Source organism: Cucurbita pepo, chromosome LG10, assembly GCF_002806865.2.
Source record: "Cucurbita pepo subsp. pepo cultivar mu-cu-16 chromosome LG10, ASM280686v2, whole genome shotgun sequence".
Lineage (NCBI taxonomy): Eukaryota > Viridiplantae > Streptophyta > Magnoliopsida > Cucurbitales > Cucurbitaceae > Cucurbita > Cucurbita pepo.
The window spans coordinates 2,731,242-2,744,514 of record NC_036647.1 but is presented as its reverse complement, the minus strand read 5'-3'; the positions used below and the strand labels follow the sequence as shown (position 1 = coordinate 2,744,514).

The 13,273-nt window shown below is 36.3% G+C and overlaps 2 protein-coding genes across 3 annotated transcripts; both read right to left on the bottom strand.

The window, feature by feature from the left end:
- Positions 1–131: 131 nt before the first annotated feature.
- LOC111803499 (probable prolyl 4-hydroxylase 9) lies at positions 132–6,621 on the bottom strand. The gene is made up of 8 exons (XM_023687933.1): positions 6,404–6,621; positions 6,180–6,299; positions 5,787–5,944; positions 4,743–4,845; positions 2,420–2,515; positions 1,977–2,042; positions 1,746–1,865; positions 132–368 (listed from the first exon to the last, which is right to left on the bottom strand). The coding sequence occupies exons 1-8, from the start codon at positions 6,527–6,529 to the stop codon at positions 282–284; spliced, it is 876 nt and encodes a 291-aa protein (XP_023543701.1). The 5' UTR covers positions 6,530–6,621; the 3' UTR covers positions 132–281.
- A 558-nt stretch (positions 6,622–7,179) lies between these two features.
- Positions 7,180–12,730, bottom strand: LOC111803498. Of its 2 annotated transcripts, none has more exons than XM_023687932.1 (5): positions 12,288–12,730; positions 10,707–11,588; positions 9,691–9,776; positions 8,070–8,210; positions 7,180–7,534 (listed from the first exon to the last, which is right to left on the bottom strand). In XM_023687932.1, exons 1-5 carry the CDS (start codon positions 12,624–12,626, stop codon positions 7,432–7,434), a joined length of 1,551 nt encoding a protein of 516 aa, XP_023543700.1. In that variant the 5' UTR covers positions 12,627–12,730; the 3' UTR covers positions 7,180–7,431. The 2 variants fall into 2 exon arrangements, with proteins under 2 accessions (XP_023543700.1, XP_023543699.1); XM_023687931.1 differs by having other exon boundaries at positions 7,180–7,576; positions 12,288–12,727.
- Positions 12,731–13,273: the final 543 nt, after the last annotated feature.

Sequence of the window (13,273 nt, the reverse complement as noted above, 5' to 3'; positions counted from 1 at the left end):
TATTCAATAAAGTATTCATATTTCCAGACTGTTATTAGGTTGGGGATTTACTTGGCTTAATATTTAGACATTTCTCTTATCCTAAATTAAAACTTTAAGCACTTGACTACATTAAAAAAAAAAAAAAAACATTTTAACATTAACTCGCCTAGTATTTTATTTGGTAGGGGGAAGAGGATGGGAATCAATTTTTTTATAATGTTAAAATTCATTGTCTAATATAGAGAAAATGATAGGCTGAGATTTACGAGTTATGCATTGCCTGTGGTAAATAGTAACGCTTAATCGTCCTGTACTTGATCTCTGATCCACTTTGTAGCGACCCATTTCTGTCCTTTGACCACAGGACAGCTTCCATGGAGTGATGTCTACAAAATCATCCAATAAATAAGATTCTCAGACAAGCAGCGCTTAAGAAACGCAAAATGCTAAACAGAACAGCACACCATTTAACGTTAAACTAGCCCACTAATCTTGCTGCAAAATTACATCATAATGCTTCCGAATGACAAAGAAGCAAATAACTCAAAGCACATACATGGACAGCATACAGACAATGAATTACCCACAAAATATGTTTTCCAAAATAATTGCTATTACCTTATGCACATGCATGCTTTCAACTGCAGCGATATGTATGATGTAAAGATTTGAAGTAACTACCACTTCAAATATTAATTAGTCTACGGCCCCCCAACGTATTAAGGTCAGATCATCATATAGAATAAGTCCCCAACAAAATAAACGAGCATCTTCTATCAACTTCCAAAACTACATTACTGGAATTGGTCAGACGAAGTTTTAGTTTTTTTCTTTTTAATAGTTTAGTTTTAGAAAATTTCCATATACTTACTCATAGTTACTTGATACAAATTCAAATATTTGTAGTTTTAATGGGGAAAGGAAATTATTGTTTTTTTTTTCCCTTAATTTCTGTATTTCCTAAACAAGATGAGTCCCGACATCTCCTGAATGTGTCACCAGAAGCAGAACCAAAACATTCAAAACATAACAAGTTAAAAATAAACAAAACGCTTAAATTACATGTCTGAACAAATTAAAAATAAATTAAACTCCTAAAATACGTATCTGAAGCATGTCTATGTCCAACACCTCTACATTCGCTCATAATAAGTGTCCATGCTTCCTAACGAGCACTATCTTATAACAGCTTTGGGAAAATTTAGCATAATTCATAATCCCTGATGTTCCTTGTCTATGACAAAGCATATCTAATCGAAGTCTGAACAAATATGTCACAAATTGTAACAGCCTGAAGAAAGTGGCAAAGACTTTAGTAATCTTAAAGGAATTGATGGATCCGTGTTAGAGCATGTTAATAGGAAAGTATTAGCAGTGGCCAAATTCAAATTCCTTGATAGTTGGTTAGGAGGGAAGGTTATCAATAGAGGGAGTTGGGGAGTTTAGAGATCAGCATATTATTAGATAACTGGTCCATTGTGGAACTTGGGATAGAGATGATCCTGTCCAAAAGCTATATCAATCTGTATTTTTCATTTTATGTAATACAATTTTAAGACTGGGATCCTAACGATCATGTCAATGTCTATATGGTGAGTAGCATATGATAGGGGGTTTATCATAAATCGAGAAGCTCCATGCTCAAACAAAGCATATGCTCCCTCAGGCTGACTCGTTGTTCAACAATACACATCAATAATCCATACAGCATTCAAACTAAAATCACCATATCAAGCAACAGAGATAGGAACAGGAACACTAACCGGATCGATTGTACCATTTGGAAAAACAGAATAAAACAGAAGTCCATCACCTTGACGTGGCTTCACTTTCAAACCAGTACATTTTTGGTAATCGTATTTTCCATCCATATTCAAGCCATTCTGTCAATCAAACATAGTAAATACTCCATTTGACTCATGTTCAGAAGATAAACTGGATGTAAAACATGTCAAGAGAACAGCCGCATCGTTCATGAGGTCTTATGGTCTTACCTCAAATGGAAACATGGTTTCTCCACCTTCTTCAACATCAGTCAAGTATAACAAAAAGGAAGCCACCTGAATGTTTGGATGCTAAAATGTCAGTTAGGCAAAGTAGTGCAACATTCTATTTTATTTTCCTTTTTTTTTTAGGGAGGGAAGGGGGAGGCGGGGATCAAGATATTTGTGTAAAGGAACTCCTAGAAATGCATGAAAAAAGATTTAATCTAAAATTATATTCACTATTCAAGTAATTAAAAGATAACCAATAAAAGAGCAATTAGCAACATGAATTCTGCTGAATAAACTTTTGGCAATCACCATTAGAATTGACACAACATTTGAGAACAATCACTTCCTGCACTAGCTCATGCTTGGAACCCTAAACGATTGTGAAAATCTGTGAATGTGTACGAGCAATGAACAAAGGAAAGGCTGATCTATCTACTTTGTACCCTTTGGCTCTTCTGTGGTCCATATTCAGAAGGATTGAACGCATCATAATGAGAATTATACTTCTGCCCAATCTCATAACGCAAGATATTAAATGCCTGAAACACAAAACCCTCAATCCATTTAAAAATATTTGCGAAACAAGAAGTTCAATACCTTTTACAGACACAACAAAACATTAAAACATACAACTCCACGCGGAAATACAACCTGTACATTAACTAAAAAATGAAGCAGTATTATAGAACAGATTTCTACAAACAATTGAAAGAAAGAAACATAGATATAAAGCTTCAGGGGCATCAAATGGATAGAACACAATGACAAATTATCAGGTTTCAGGTTACCTGTTACTATGTATCTTGGTACTTAATTAAAAAAACATGACAATTAAAAAACATGACAAGATAATGGATAGTACTGAATTATAGTTTACCATATATATCATATTTGATTTATTATTATAGGCAAATATCGGCTTACCATAGGTATCCATTGTAATTTATTTGATTATAAATAGAAAATTTTCATACCATTTAGGAGGGGTGGTTTTAGCAAATATTCTCATAGTATCAAAGTCGTTTTGGTTTCGCAACCCCGATCCTTTATTTTCAATGGCTTCTGAATCCTTTACTCATCTTCTTCTCCACCACCCCTGCTGGCTTTGACGCCGCAGGGGCAGTCTCCATGGCTAACGCAGGCAGAGCCGATTGATTACTCTTTCGGCTCCACCCTTTTGGCCTCCAAATCACCATTTGTCATACTCTGTACATACAACCTCACCTTCTCCAACATAATCGGTTTCCCCTTAACCAACATAGCCTCTTTCATTTTCTTCCCAATCTTCCCTTCATCCTTCACAGAAACCCTAACCTCAGGATCCTCATCAACATTCTCATCGAAAATATATGGAATCCCGACAATCCCATTAACCTTATGCAGAGATTTACCCTTAAAATCTGAGTGCCGCACTGGCCTTTTCGCCAACCAAGTCACCACCAGCCTCCTCGCCAAAATCGGATCCTTCACCCGCTGTGGCAACTTTTCCGACTTCAACATCGTCTTCGTCCCTTGCTCTGGGGGGCGTGGCAAACTTTCCGTCCATTGGAACTTCACCACTTGCTATGGCACTAGTTACTTCTCCATCGGCTTCGCCTATTGCTCCTTTGGAGTCACCAGTGCAAACTCCAGTTGCAAAATATGCTTGAGATATTCTTACTCGTGCTCATTTGCTCAATAGCAAATCAAGTCCACAAGGTGCAGACATCACTCCGTCTCCGCCCCTCTCTTTCTTTCTTCGTCTAAAATACACCCCAGAGTTTGCATTCTCAGTTTATACCCTCTTCTTCCTCTCTTGTTCCTCTCTTCTTCATAGTCACCATCGAACCCTCTCTCTCTATTCTCCTTCTTCCTCCGGGTTTCCCCCTTCTACTTTGTGGGTTAGACATATTCTTGCAGGAGCCAAAGCAGCATCGCCGCTGAGCGATGATCCCCCTGCAGTTTTCGATGGCTAAGAAATTGTTTTTCGACGTCTCATCCAAACCAGGTTGTAGACATCTTCACAAAAAGTATTTCTCGACCTCTATTTGCATTTTTTAGATCCAAGTTTCACGTTCGTTCAAATTCGACGTTCAGCTTAAGGATATTTAGTACTGAATTATAGTTTACCATATATATCATATTTGATCTTTTATTATAGGTAAATATCTTCCATTACGGCTTATCATAGGTATTTTTCCATTTATTGCTCTTTCCATTCGTAACTTTTTCCATATCTTTGTAATTTATTTTATTATAAATAGAGAACTTCCACATCATTTAGGTGGAGTGGTTTTAGCAAATATTCTCAATACTAATCCACTTTTGAGATAACAAACCTTCATTCTCCAAAAGTTCAAACAAGAAACAAAAGGTTTGATAAAATTTTAATGTCAGCTTAACATAACCAGCAAAATCTGACTTAAAGGGGGCGCATAGTAGATTTACATAAATCCCATCAAAGACTGTAAAAAATCGATTGTCAAGATTCCACGTCAAGCATCAAAATTTTAAGAAGGCCAACTACTATACATAGAGATGGAAATTATAAGCAAGTCAGTAATGACATCAGAGGTAATTTCAGAGTAACTTGCTAATGGTTTCAACTTTTCCAAGGAATTGACAGAGTTCAATCTATGACATTCCCTATCAAAATTTTACATCAAATATATTTAGGATTCTATAACAACGTACTTTTGGAAGTTTAAATTCTTATGGACGATGTAGCAACAGAAAGCTGGGTGGAAATATAGACGATCAAAGTGGTAAACCTTACTATCATAATACCTCTCCATGCATCCTTGGAAGCATAGTCGCCCTTGCAATTTTTTCCTCAATGGCCCCCAGCGTCCCACTTTCATCTTCTGAAGCACTAAAGAACACTCCAGAACTGCTTGGGACAGAGAGAGAAGGAGAGAGAGGGGGAGAGGAGTCAATTTGAAAATGTAATCAAGCACCTTTACAAAATTAGACATTCCCTTCAATTCACGAAACCAAAAACCAAAATAAAGTAATAGAAATTTCCTATTTTCACCTATACCCATGGCTAACTCGGAAGTTCCGCTGGATTAAATTGCAGCGGTACCAATTACAGAACACAATAAAGAAAACACAATGGAAGGATACATATTTTTTTAGTTATGAATCAACTGCATGGATAATGTAAAATTATAAGACTGTTGGGTCCTCCTAATCCAACGCCTAGGCGTTAAAATGGAATTCCAAGACACAATAATTATGGGTGAGAGTGACCAGAGAGTCGAACTGACGAGGAAAAACCAAAAAAGAAAGTATCTATATCTATGCTGAAATCCTAAAATCTCAAAAGATATCTTCACAGACCATAACATAAATCACATATATAGACCGAAGGTTATAATTGGAGGTACGGGAAGAAACAAATGTTGCAGTTCAAAGAATAGTGGAAGAGAAAATTAAATACAAAATCAGAATGTCGTTCCCATAGAATGCGAGTATAACACATACTAATCCCACAAATACTTTATACAAACATACATCCACATCCAAAATCCCCATAGTGCTATGTGAGAATATTTGCTAAAACCATGAAAGTTTTCTATTTATAATCAAATAAATTAATATGGAAAGAGTAATAAATGAAAGATAACTATGGTAAGCCATAATGGAAGGCAAACATCTAGATATTTGCCTATAATAAAAGATCAAATATATATGGTAAACTATAATTGAGTACTAAATATCATTAACACTATGAACTCCTTGAATCACCTGATCGGGCATATCTATAACTCGTGCTAAAAAAGATAATTAATAAAGTCACAAGTGCCAATACATGCAAACAGAAGATACCTTGTTCGGATTCCTTTCGTGTTCTCTTCCGTTTCTCCCTTACGTAGAGCCAAGGAAGACGGTCTAAGCCTCGGCCTCGCCATATTGACTATGTTTCGGCATTGCTCCGCAGTTGCAAACTTCGGAAAATAGAGAGCGCGTGGTTGCCAGCTCAAAACCTACGTTGATGAAAACTTTAAATTAGACATGCAATAATTGAAACAGAAAAAAAAAAATCATGAATACTGAAGGTCGAATAATCAGTTGCAAGGTTCGTTCGTTGCTTAAGTAATATTTCGCATAAATACATGACAATCCTGGCAATAACAACTCATTTTGAGTGACAATATGGTGAAACTAACGTAGCAGTGGGAAAATAAGAATTAAAGTCAAATGGAACCAAACGGAGAGCACCTGAAATGGAATCAAAGAAATGGAATCGTCGCCGTTTTCTCCCGAGGGCATCAAATCGAACTCGCTACCACCGTTGACCGATTGAAGCAACCTCGGCCTCGGCCTATCGTCATCTACATCCTGTTTGTTCGTCCGATAGCAATGAGATGGTCGGAAAATTAAAACATTAGCATTAAGGTGACGAAATCTTATGGTGATTAGAAACTTGAAGCACGCGGATCAACCTGAGAGAGAAGAGAAGAGCCGAAGAATCCGGCAAGGAAACAAAAAAGGCATAAAACGAAGATAACGGCCGGCAAACCTAGCTTCGATCTCAAGCTCGAAGAACTTTTTCCGCTCTTGGCTTTCATCTTTCTTTCCTTTGAAGGAATCACCGATCTCTTCCTTTTAACTGTTCCTACTTCCGGTTTCGGAGGCGTCTGGGTAAGTTGAACTGATTTTGTGCTTCGAAGCTCGTCAATTGGACAAAGGTTATAAACGTCTCATTTCGGTCATCGAAAGTTAGTGTGACAAGGCGGGAATTCACTTACCGCCAGTAAATGCACCTAAAGCCTTAAACCTAAAATATTTAAGAATGTTATAACCATATAGTTGTCATACTTAAATTCATTATATTTTAGTCCTGCTTCAACAAAGTAATAAGAATTCAAAATTCATCTGTTTTTAATGATAGAACTCTGTGTAACTAGTTTATATTGTATAATTTTAATTATGATTTTATTCATGCAATTTGATAACTATTTAGTTCTTCAGTTTTCGAAAACAAAAGCATATCCTCTCTATGATCTTGAATTCTTAGTTAAAAAACAAAACCAAGTTTTAAAGAATTTTTTTGGGTTTCAAAACATGGCTCAGAAGATTTTGAGAACGCTTGTAAAAAGTACATGACCAAACGACAAAAGAACGTAGCATTTGTGACATTAGTTTTTTAAAAATTAAAAACTAAATAAGGACGATATGCTATTGTCCTTCCAGAGAAGGTTTAGAATTTAGACGAGTCTTTTCCATACGGTAAAAGCTCTTTCAGATAATTTAAAGTACTTACAAAATGTCGTTCTCAACTATACTATAATGCTAATCAGGAGGAAGATTTGCTCTTACCGAGGCCTCTAGCTGTGCTTGGTATATTCGTAACAGGCCAGGTGCAAGAACTGACCTTCTCGCAGACACTTATCACGCCTAATAATTACTGTAGCATTTATCACGCCTAATAATTGAAGCATTTTCGACATCAAAAGGACCAATGTTCTCCCTAAATAAGTTTCTTGGACCAATTGAGGATCCTAAAAAGTTGGCCCTTGATCGTATCCCTGATCCTTTGTTTCCTCAGCCTTGCATCTTCGATATCAAGAGTTCTGTATGCAAGGGCAATTAGATACATTGCTGGATGAAGCCGCCTGCACAGACGGTAGATAACTTGGCTTGCAACGATATTGACAAAATATTAATTTTGAAACACAGTTTTAGGAGAAATGTGATGCAGAATTCAGAATAAACGCAAGTGATTTCAAATAAGAGATCAGAAAACACAAATCTACCATGAAACCAAACCAACCGAGACATAGACGTGCATGATTTTAGATTTTGCACGATTTTAGATTTAAAAGATGACAGCAATGATGAACATCGGAAGGCAATTGACCAAAAGGTTCATCCGGTAATCACACCAATAGCTTGAAGAGATGGAGATAATGTGCAATTAATTTTCACAGTAGGTCGAGAAATAGACGTGCCAAATATCAAATTTTTAAACCTGGCACGTTTTTTATCCTAAACAAACTCAAATGAGAAAGTAAAAACGAAAATTTCTTGATTATCCTATTAAGTCATTCTGTGTAAATAGAAGCTTTAAGATTAAAAGTTTATTCGTATACTCAGGCATGAACTTACTCTTGACATTGTTCTTGAGAATCAAAACCATCCCAAAACCTTTTTGATGGGACTGTTCGGCCTTTCTTATTTTTACCAAATGTTTCGACATACCAGCCCCCTACATCATGCAGACCACACCGGGGCTCAAATAGCCAAAACCTATAAGATAGAAGAGTTTAAAAGTTAACAAGGACAGTAATCAAGAAAGAGAAATGCAAGTTTATAAGTTCATCATTTCTACTCTACCGATCTTCATGTCACATCAAGCTCAGCAATGCCATGGTGTTAGCTCTCTAGAGAGGGAGGGTCCAAATACCTCAAATTACTTGGTTTATCTTGTAGTTAAACCAAGTAATCAAGAAAGAGAAATGCAAGTTTATAAGTTCATCATTTCTACTCTACCGATCTTCATGTCACATCAAGCTCAGCAATGCCATGGTGTAAGCTCTCTAGAGAGGGAGGGTCCAAATACCTCAAATTACTTGGTTTATCTTGTAGTTAAACCAAGTAATCAAGAAAGAGAAATGCAAGTTTATAAGTTCATCATTTCTACTCTACCGATCTTCATGTCACATCAAGCTCAGCAATGCCATGGTGTTAGCTCTCTAGAGAGGGAGGTTCTTTATCTTTTAAATTTCAAGATCATTATAGTGCAGTTTGTTTGCCATCATCTACATGCATAATGATTCTAACAACCTCCACTCGCAAAGCTCATGCACTTCCCTTGTACCATAAGTAAAATGGATAGTTGCTATCGCGTTCTAATCAACAATATGTTGATTGGCCTACGAGTTGGTCCTTAACATGACATGCAAATATAACACCCTAACCTCCTATTAGAAAAAATGATTATCACAAGATAGAGACATCTGCATAATTGAGGACCACCGTAGTGAAAAAGATCTGAACGATCAAAAGCACCCGCCAGCTCCTTTTCAACAAAATAGGAGGTGGGGGAGAAAGAAGATCACAAGTTACCCAAATTCTTTCTATCTACACCCATTCCATTTCATCAAAATTCCAAAAAGTAGTTAAGCTTTCAGTAACCCACCAAGAAGCTATGCTAAAAACATTGAAGTATCGAATTATGCGTCCAAATAAGAAACTATGGAAGCCATTGAGTTGAAGATGCAAATTGGTCCAACTATAGAGATCAAAGAATCCAAGGTGTGGTTCCTTGCAGTTAAACCGAGAAGGCTTCCCAAAAAATTATTTCCTCGAGTAATAATTTACAAGGGCTTCTACGGTAAATCCCGTGCATTTTGTTATTTAAGGCACCCTTACTCTTGCTCATGATAATCGACCTGTACAACTTTTTCCCCTTTACAAATTCATTTACTTTTTATTGAAAGATCACAATCCTACTTCTAATCGTGCATTTATTTTTTAGTGTTTCACTCATAATTAGCCAAGTGAGTGGCAACAAGCCCTTGATCTCCCTCCTTCCCACAAAGAGTCCTAATCTTGCATTACAGTTTGAAACTTCCAGGTAAAAGTATCAGACGACTATGATGTCAATAAAGTAAAAAGAAAGAGCTATTTTTATGAGCCAAGTGCCACTGATAGCAGGATCAATAACTAATAGCATCACTAAATATGGGGACAACAATCCATAAAATTCTGGAGACACAGAACTCACTTGCTTGGGGGTAAACGTGCTCGACTGCATCTACACTCACAGACAGAAACTTTTTCTCCTGTACTGTACCAGTGCATGTGTTTCACCTGTAAAATTAGAAATCAGTATGTAAGTATCAAAAACATAAATATACCATTTAAATACGCAGGATAATCAAGTATACATTCAGTTTCCACTGAAACAGCAATATGTTGATCGTGCAAGAGTCATGCAGCTTATACCTTTTTGTAAAATATATTTTTCCACAGCATCGTTGTGACATTACCATTGTGTAAAATTAAATGGATGGCGAAAGACAAATCTCTCTTATATCTATTCTGTCTTCATTCACCATAGAAGGAATTTGCTGACTTATCTTACCATATGCACAAAAATGCATCCATACTGCAGCATTATCATATAGATGTAAACAAATGAATCCTAGCATACTACCCAGTAGGAAATATAATGATAATGAAGTCAAACAGAAAAAAAATACTAAGCGTGCACCTGAGGAGCTTGTTTTTAATATATAATGTCAAGAATGTCATGGAGCACAAAAAATGAAAAGCAAGAATAAAATATTGTTTGTTTATTATTATTATTTTTTTTTTGCATCTCTCCTGTGTATCATCTCCACACCAGAACTACTATTTCATTCTACAATACTTGTAAGTCTGAGAACTTGCCAAGTATTTAAGACCCACAGAAGTGATCCAAGGTGTTTTGAACACTTAGCCATTTGGTGAAAAACTTGGACAAATGGACAAGTGTAAAAAAAAAATAGAAAACATGAAAGACAGAAAAAATCCCAACATTAAAAATTTGTCAATATATACTAATGTCATGGCGATGCATTAGGAACTATGTAAGCACCTTGATGACTCTTGGCTTCTATAAGACACAAGATCATAAATAGCAAACAAGCAGATAAATGCATGAACTGTAGAAAAATGTAACATTTGAAGCAACAATAATTTATGATGATGACTGTAAAGAAAATAAAAGGACGGTGGTAGCTTAAAGACTATACAGACCATTAATGTTCGATGTTTCATTATCACATGTGTTTGTGTTCCATGTTTATTGTAAACGGAGCAGGATCCTTCTTCTTCAGATGTACCTAGACCAAAAATAGAACCCAAGGGAATCCTTGCCCCGGCAGCATCCCCAGAAGAGAAATCTATAAAATATCCATCACTGGTATGCATGGGTTCATCATTGGAAGTAAGAAAAACATGTATTTGATCTTGATTGTCTTTATCCTCCATGCTCTTACCATGGAACTTTGGAGGAAGTCTAGAAGCCCTAGCAATTACTTTTCCACAAATATGCAACTCTAAATCTTTGTATGCATCTGATTCATAAAACATTGAGGCCTGAGGAAGTTCAAATTCTTCCTCTCTTGTCAAATTCACGCAGCTGCTAACATTTTCAATGGCTTGAGTGATGTTTAGACACCTAGAAGTTGAAGAAATAGACTTTCCACTGGTGGCAGAAGCCACTTTAGCCACCTCCTCGGCAAAACTGACTATCCCAAAAAGATCGCGCCCTGAAACCAAGTGCAATATCTCGGAAGTTTCATGAGTTGACCTCTCCTCAGCTTCAAAACAATCAGGTAGAAGTTCCATAGACTCGATGGTTGGACCAAAGTAAGCAACATGCATGGCTAAGTAGAAATCCCTCTCAAGTTCATCAAAATAGTCCGTAACAACAACAGGTTTCCTTTCTGATAATATCTCATTAATAAAAGATCTATAGGACTTCAACCATTCAACAACTTCCATCTGCTTGAAAGCTGTCTGATTGGATTTATATACGTATGATATTGAGCCGTAGCTACCATTTTTTTTAACTAACTTTCTCTGAGCTACAAGAAAACTGTCGTAAAGTGCCCTCTTCTCTGAATCAGAAAGGATCTGCAATCCATCATCGATTATACTTTGATGTCAGATTACCCTGTATATCACAAAGCAAACAAAAAGACTAAATATTACTATTAACCAGTTTTTACGCTTTCTATCTGAATTGTGAAGCGTAGAAGCAGTACTACCCCTTAGAAGAGATGCAGCTATCTACAGTGACTTGCACACAAGTTATGAACACGGAAGTACTCAAACATCACAGGGGTAACAGCAGGAAGGTCGTTGCATGTGTTAGTGAGCTAACTATGAAGCTCTATGAACAAGCCGTGTCGGTTAAAAAATGCGACAGTGAAGCTCAGTTCCCATGCGAGACTATGGATAAAAAATGTTCTTCGAAATCCAATATTTAGTCTTAAAAACATTTTTATCAAAATACCTATGAGTTAAATATCACCTTCTATTGCTAATGCCATTACGAACCTTTTCGAACTCAGATAATTTTCTATTCTAGCTTCGCCTACATCTCAGTCTTCGCGAAAAATAAAATTTAGATTCAAATCTAATACATATGGTTATAATACAAGCTACAAGTACGTTACATTCAATTAACAAATGAACCAGAGATATTGAATTGCTCGAGTTGGTTTCGCATGTTTCAAACTAAGAAATGAACTAGTATAAAATTGAGATCAGTGCAATTTATCAAGCGAGAAAAAGTTAGAACTAGGGAAGAAGAGTACTGTAGACAAGCACCTCGTACGCCGCAAGGATTTGCACAAAACGCTGGGAAGCAGCGGAATTATTTCTCGACTCAGCGAGGTCTGGATGAGTTTCCTTTGCCAATTTGCGAAAAGAAGCTTTGATTTCATCGCTGGAGCTGGTCTCTGAAACTCTCAAAATATCGTATGCGTTCTCTCCAGAAAATTCAGATTGAACTGAGCCACTGCCACAGGTAAACAGCCGAATTCCACATCTCGAATAACATAATACTGGGCGATAAGAGGCAGACTTGGCTCGAATTTGCAGAATTGAAACAAAAGAAAGTGCCCGCCGGTGGAACATTCCATTGACCGGAGTAACTTTCAGTTTCATTTTGATTCAAGAGTTGAGAGGCACAAAAAAATCAATCGCAAGCGTATCGTGAATTGTACAGGCTTGCAGTGGGTGACCCGTGCAATGGTCCGGGATCTCTACCGTGGCGCGAATCGGGGCACTCTCTTTCGGGATCGTATAAACTAGACCGACTCAAATGAACCAAACCGAACCGCATGCCACCATCTTTTATTTTCTTTTCTTGTCCTTTTTTAAAGTCTAATATAACAAGCTAGCTAAGCCCCAAATTTTCCCATTAAAAGAAAGGACTCAAATCACCTTTTATTAAATGTTGAGCTTGCTTAATGGTTTAACTGTGCTTAAATAAGTTTAATTAAACAAAGATAAATAACTTTTGATGGTCTAAAAATTCCTTAATATTACACTCATTTTGTAACAATACTAAAGACCAATGAATTATTTTTATCTTATTTTTAAAAAATGAGTAAGTGGATACAAAATAAAATACTCTTTAAAATTTTATTATAATTGCACTAAGCCATTTTATAATTTTGATTTATCATTGTAATTGATAATTTATGGCATAAATACTATAAAATATTTAAGAACAATACATATATTCCACATCTGAATTTAAAAAATGGAAATATATGAATTCAATAGAGAAATATTATGGTTTAAAAAAA

Bases quoted from the DNA above. Each gene is read 5' to 3' on its own strand.
- LOC111803499 (XM_023687933.1), bottom strand. From the start codon at position 6,529: ATGAAAGCCAAGAGCGGAAAAAGTTCTTCGAGCTTGAGATCGAAGCTA. The intron at 4,846-5,786 runs GTATCTTCTGTT...TGTCCCAAGCAG, and splicing joins ACGAAAGGAATCCGAACAAG to TTCTGGAGTGTTCTTTAGTG. The intron at 1,866-1,976 runs GTAAGACCATAA...TTTGATTGACAG, and splicing joins AAACCATGTTTCCATTTGAG to AATGGCTTGAATATGGATGG.
- LOC111803498 (XM_023687931.1), bottom strand. From the start codon at position 12,626: ATGAAACTGAAAGTTACTCCGGTCAATGGAATGTTCCACCGGCGGGCA. The intron at 9,777-10,706 runs GTCTGTATAGTC...CTAATTTTACAG, and splicing joins TGAAACATCGAACATTAATG to GTGAAACACATGCACTGGTA. The intron at 7,577-8,069 runs GTAAGTTCATGC...CCGTCTGTGCAG, and splicing joins TCTCAAGAACAATGTCAAGA to GCGGCTTCATCCAGCAATGT.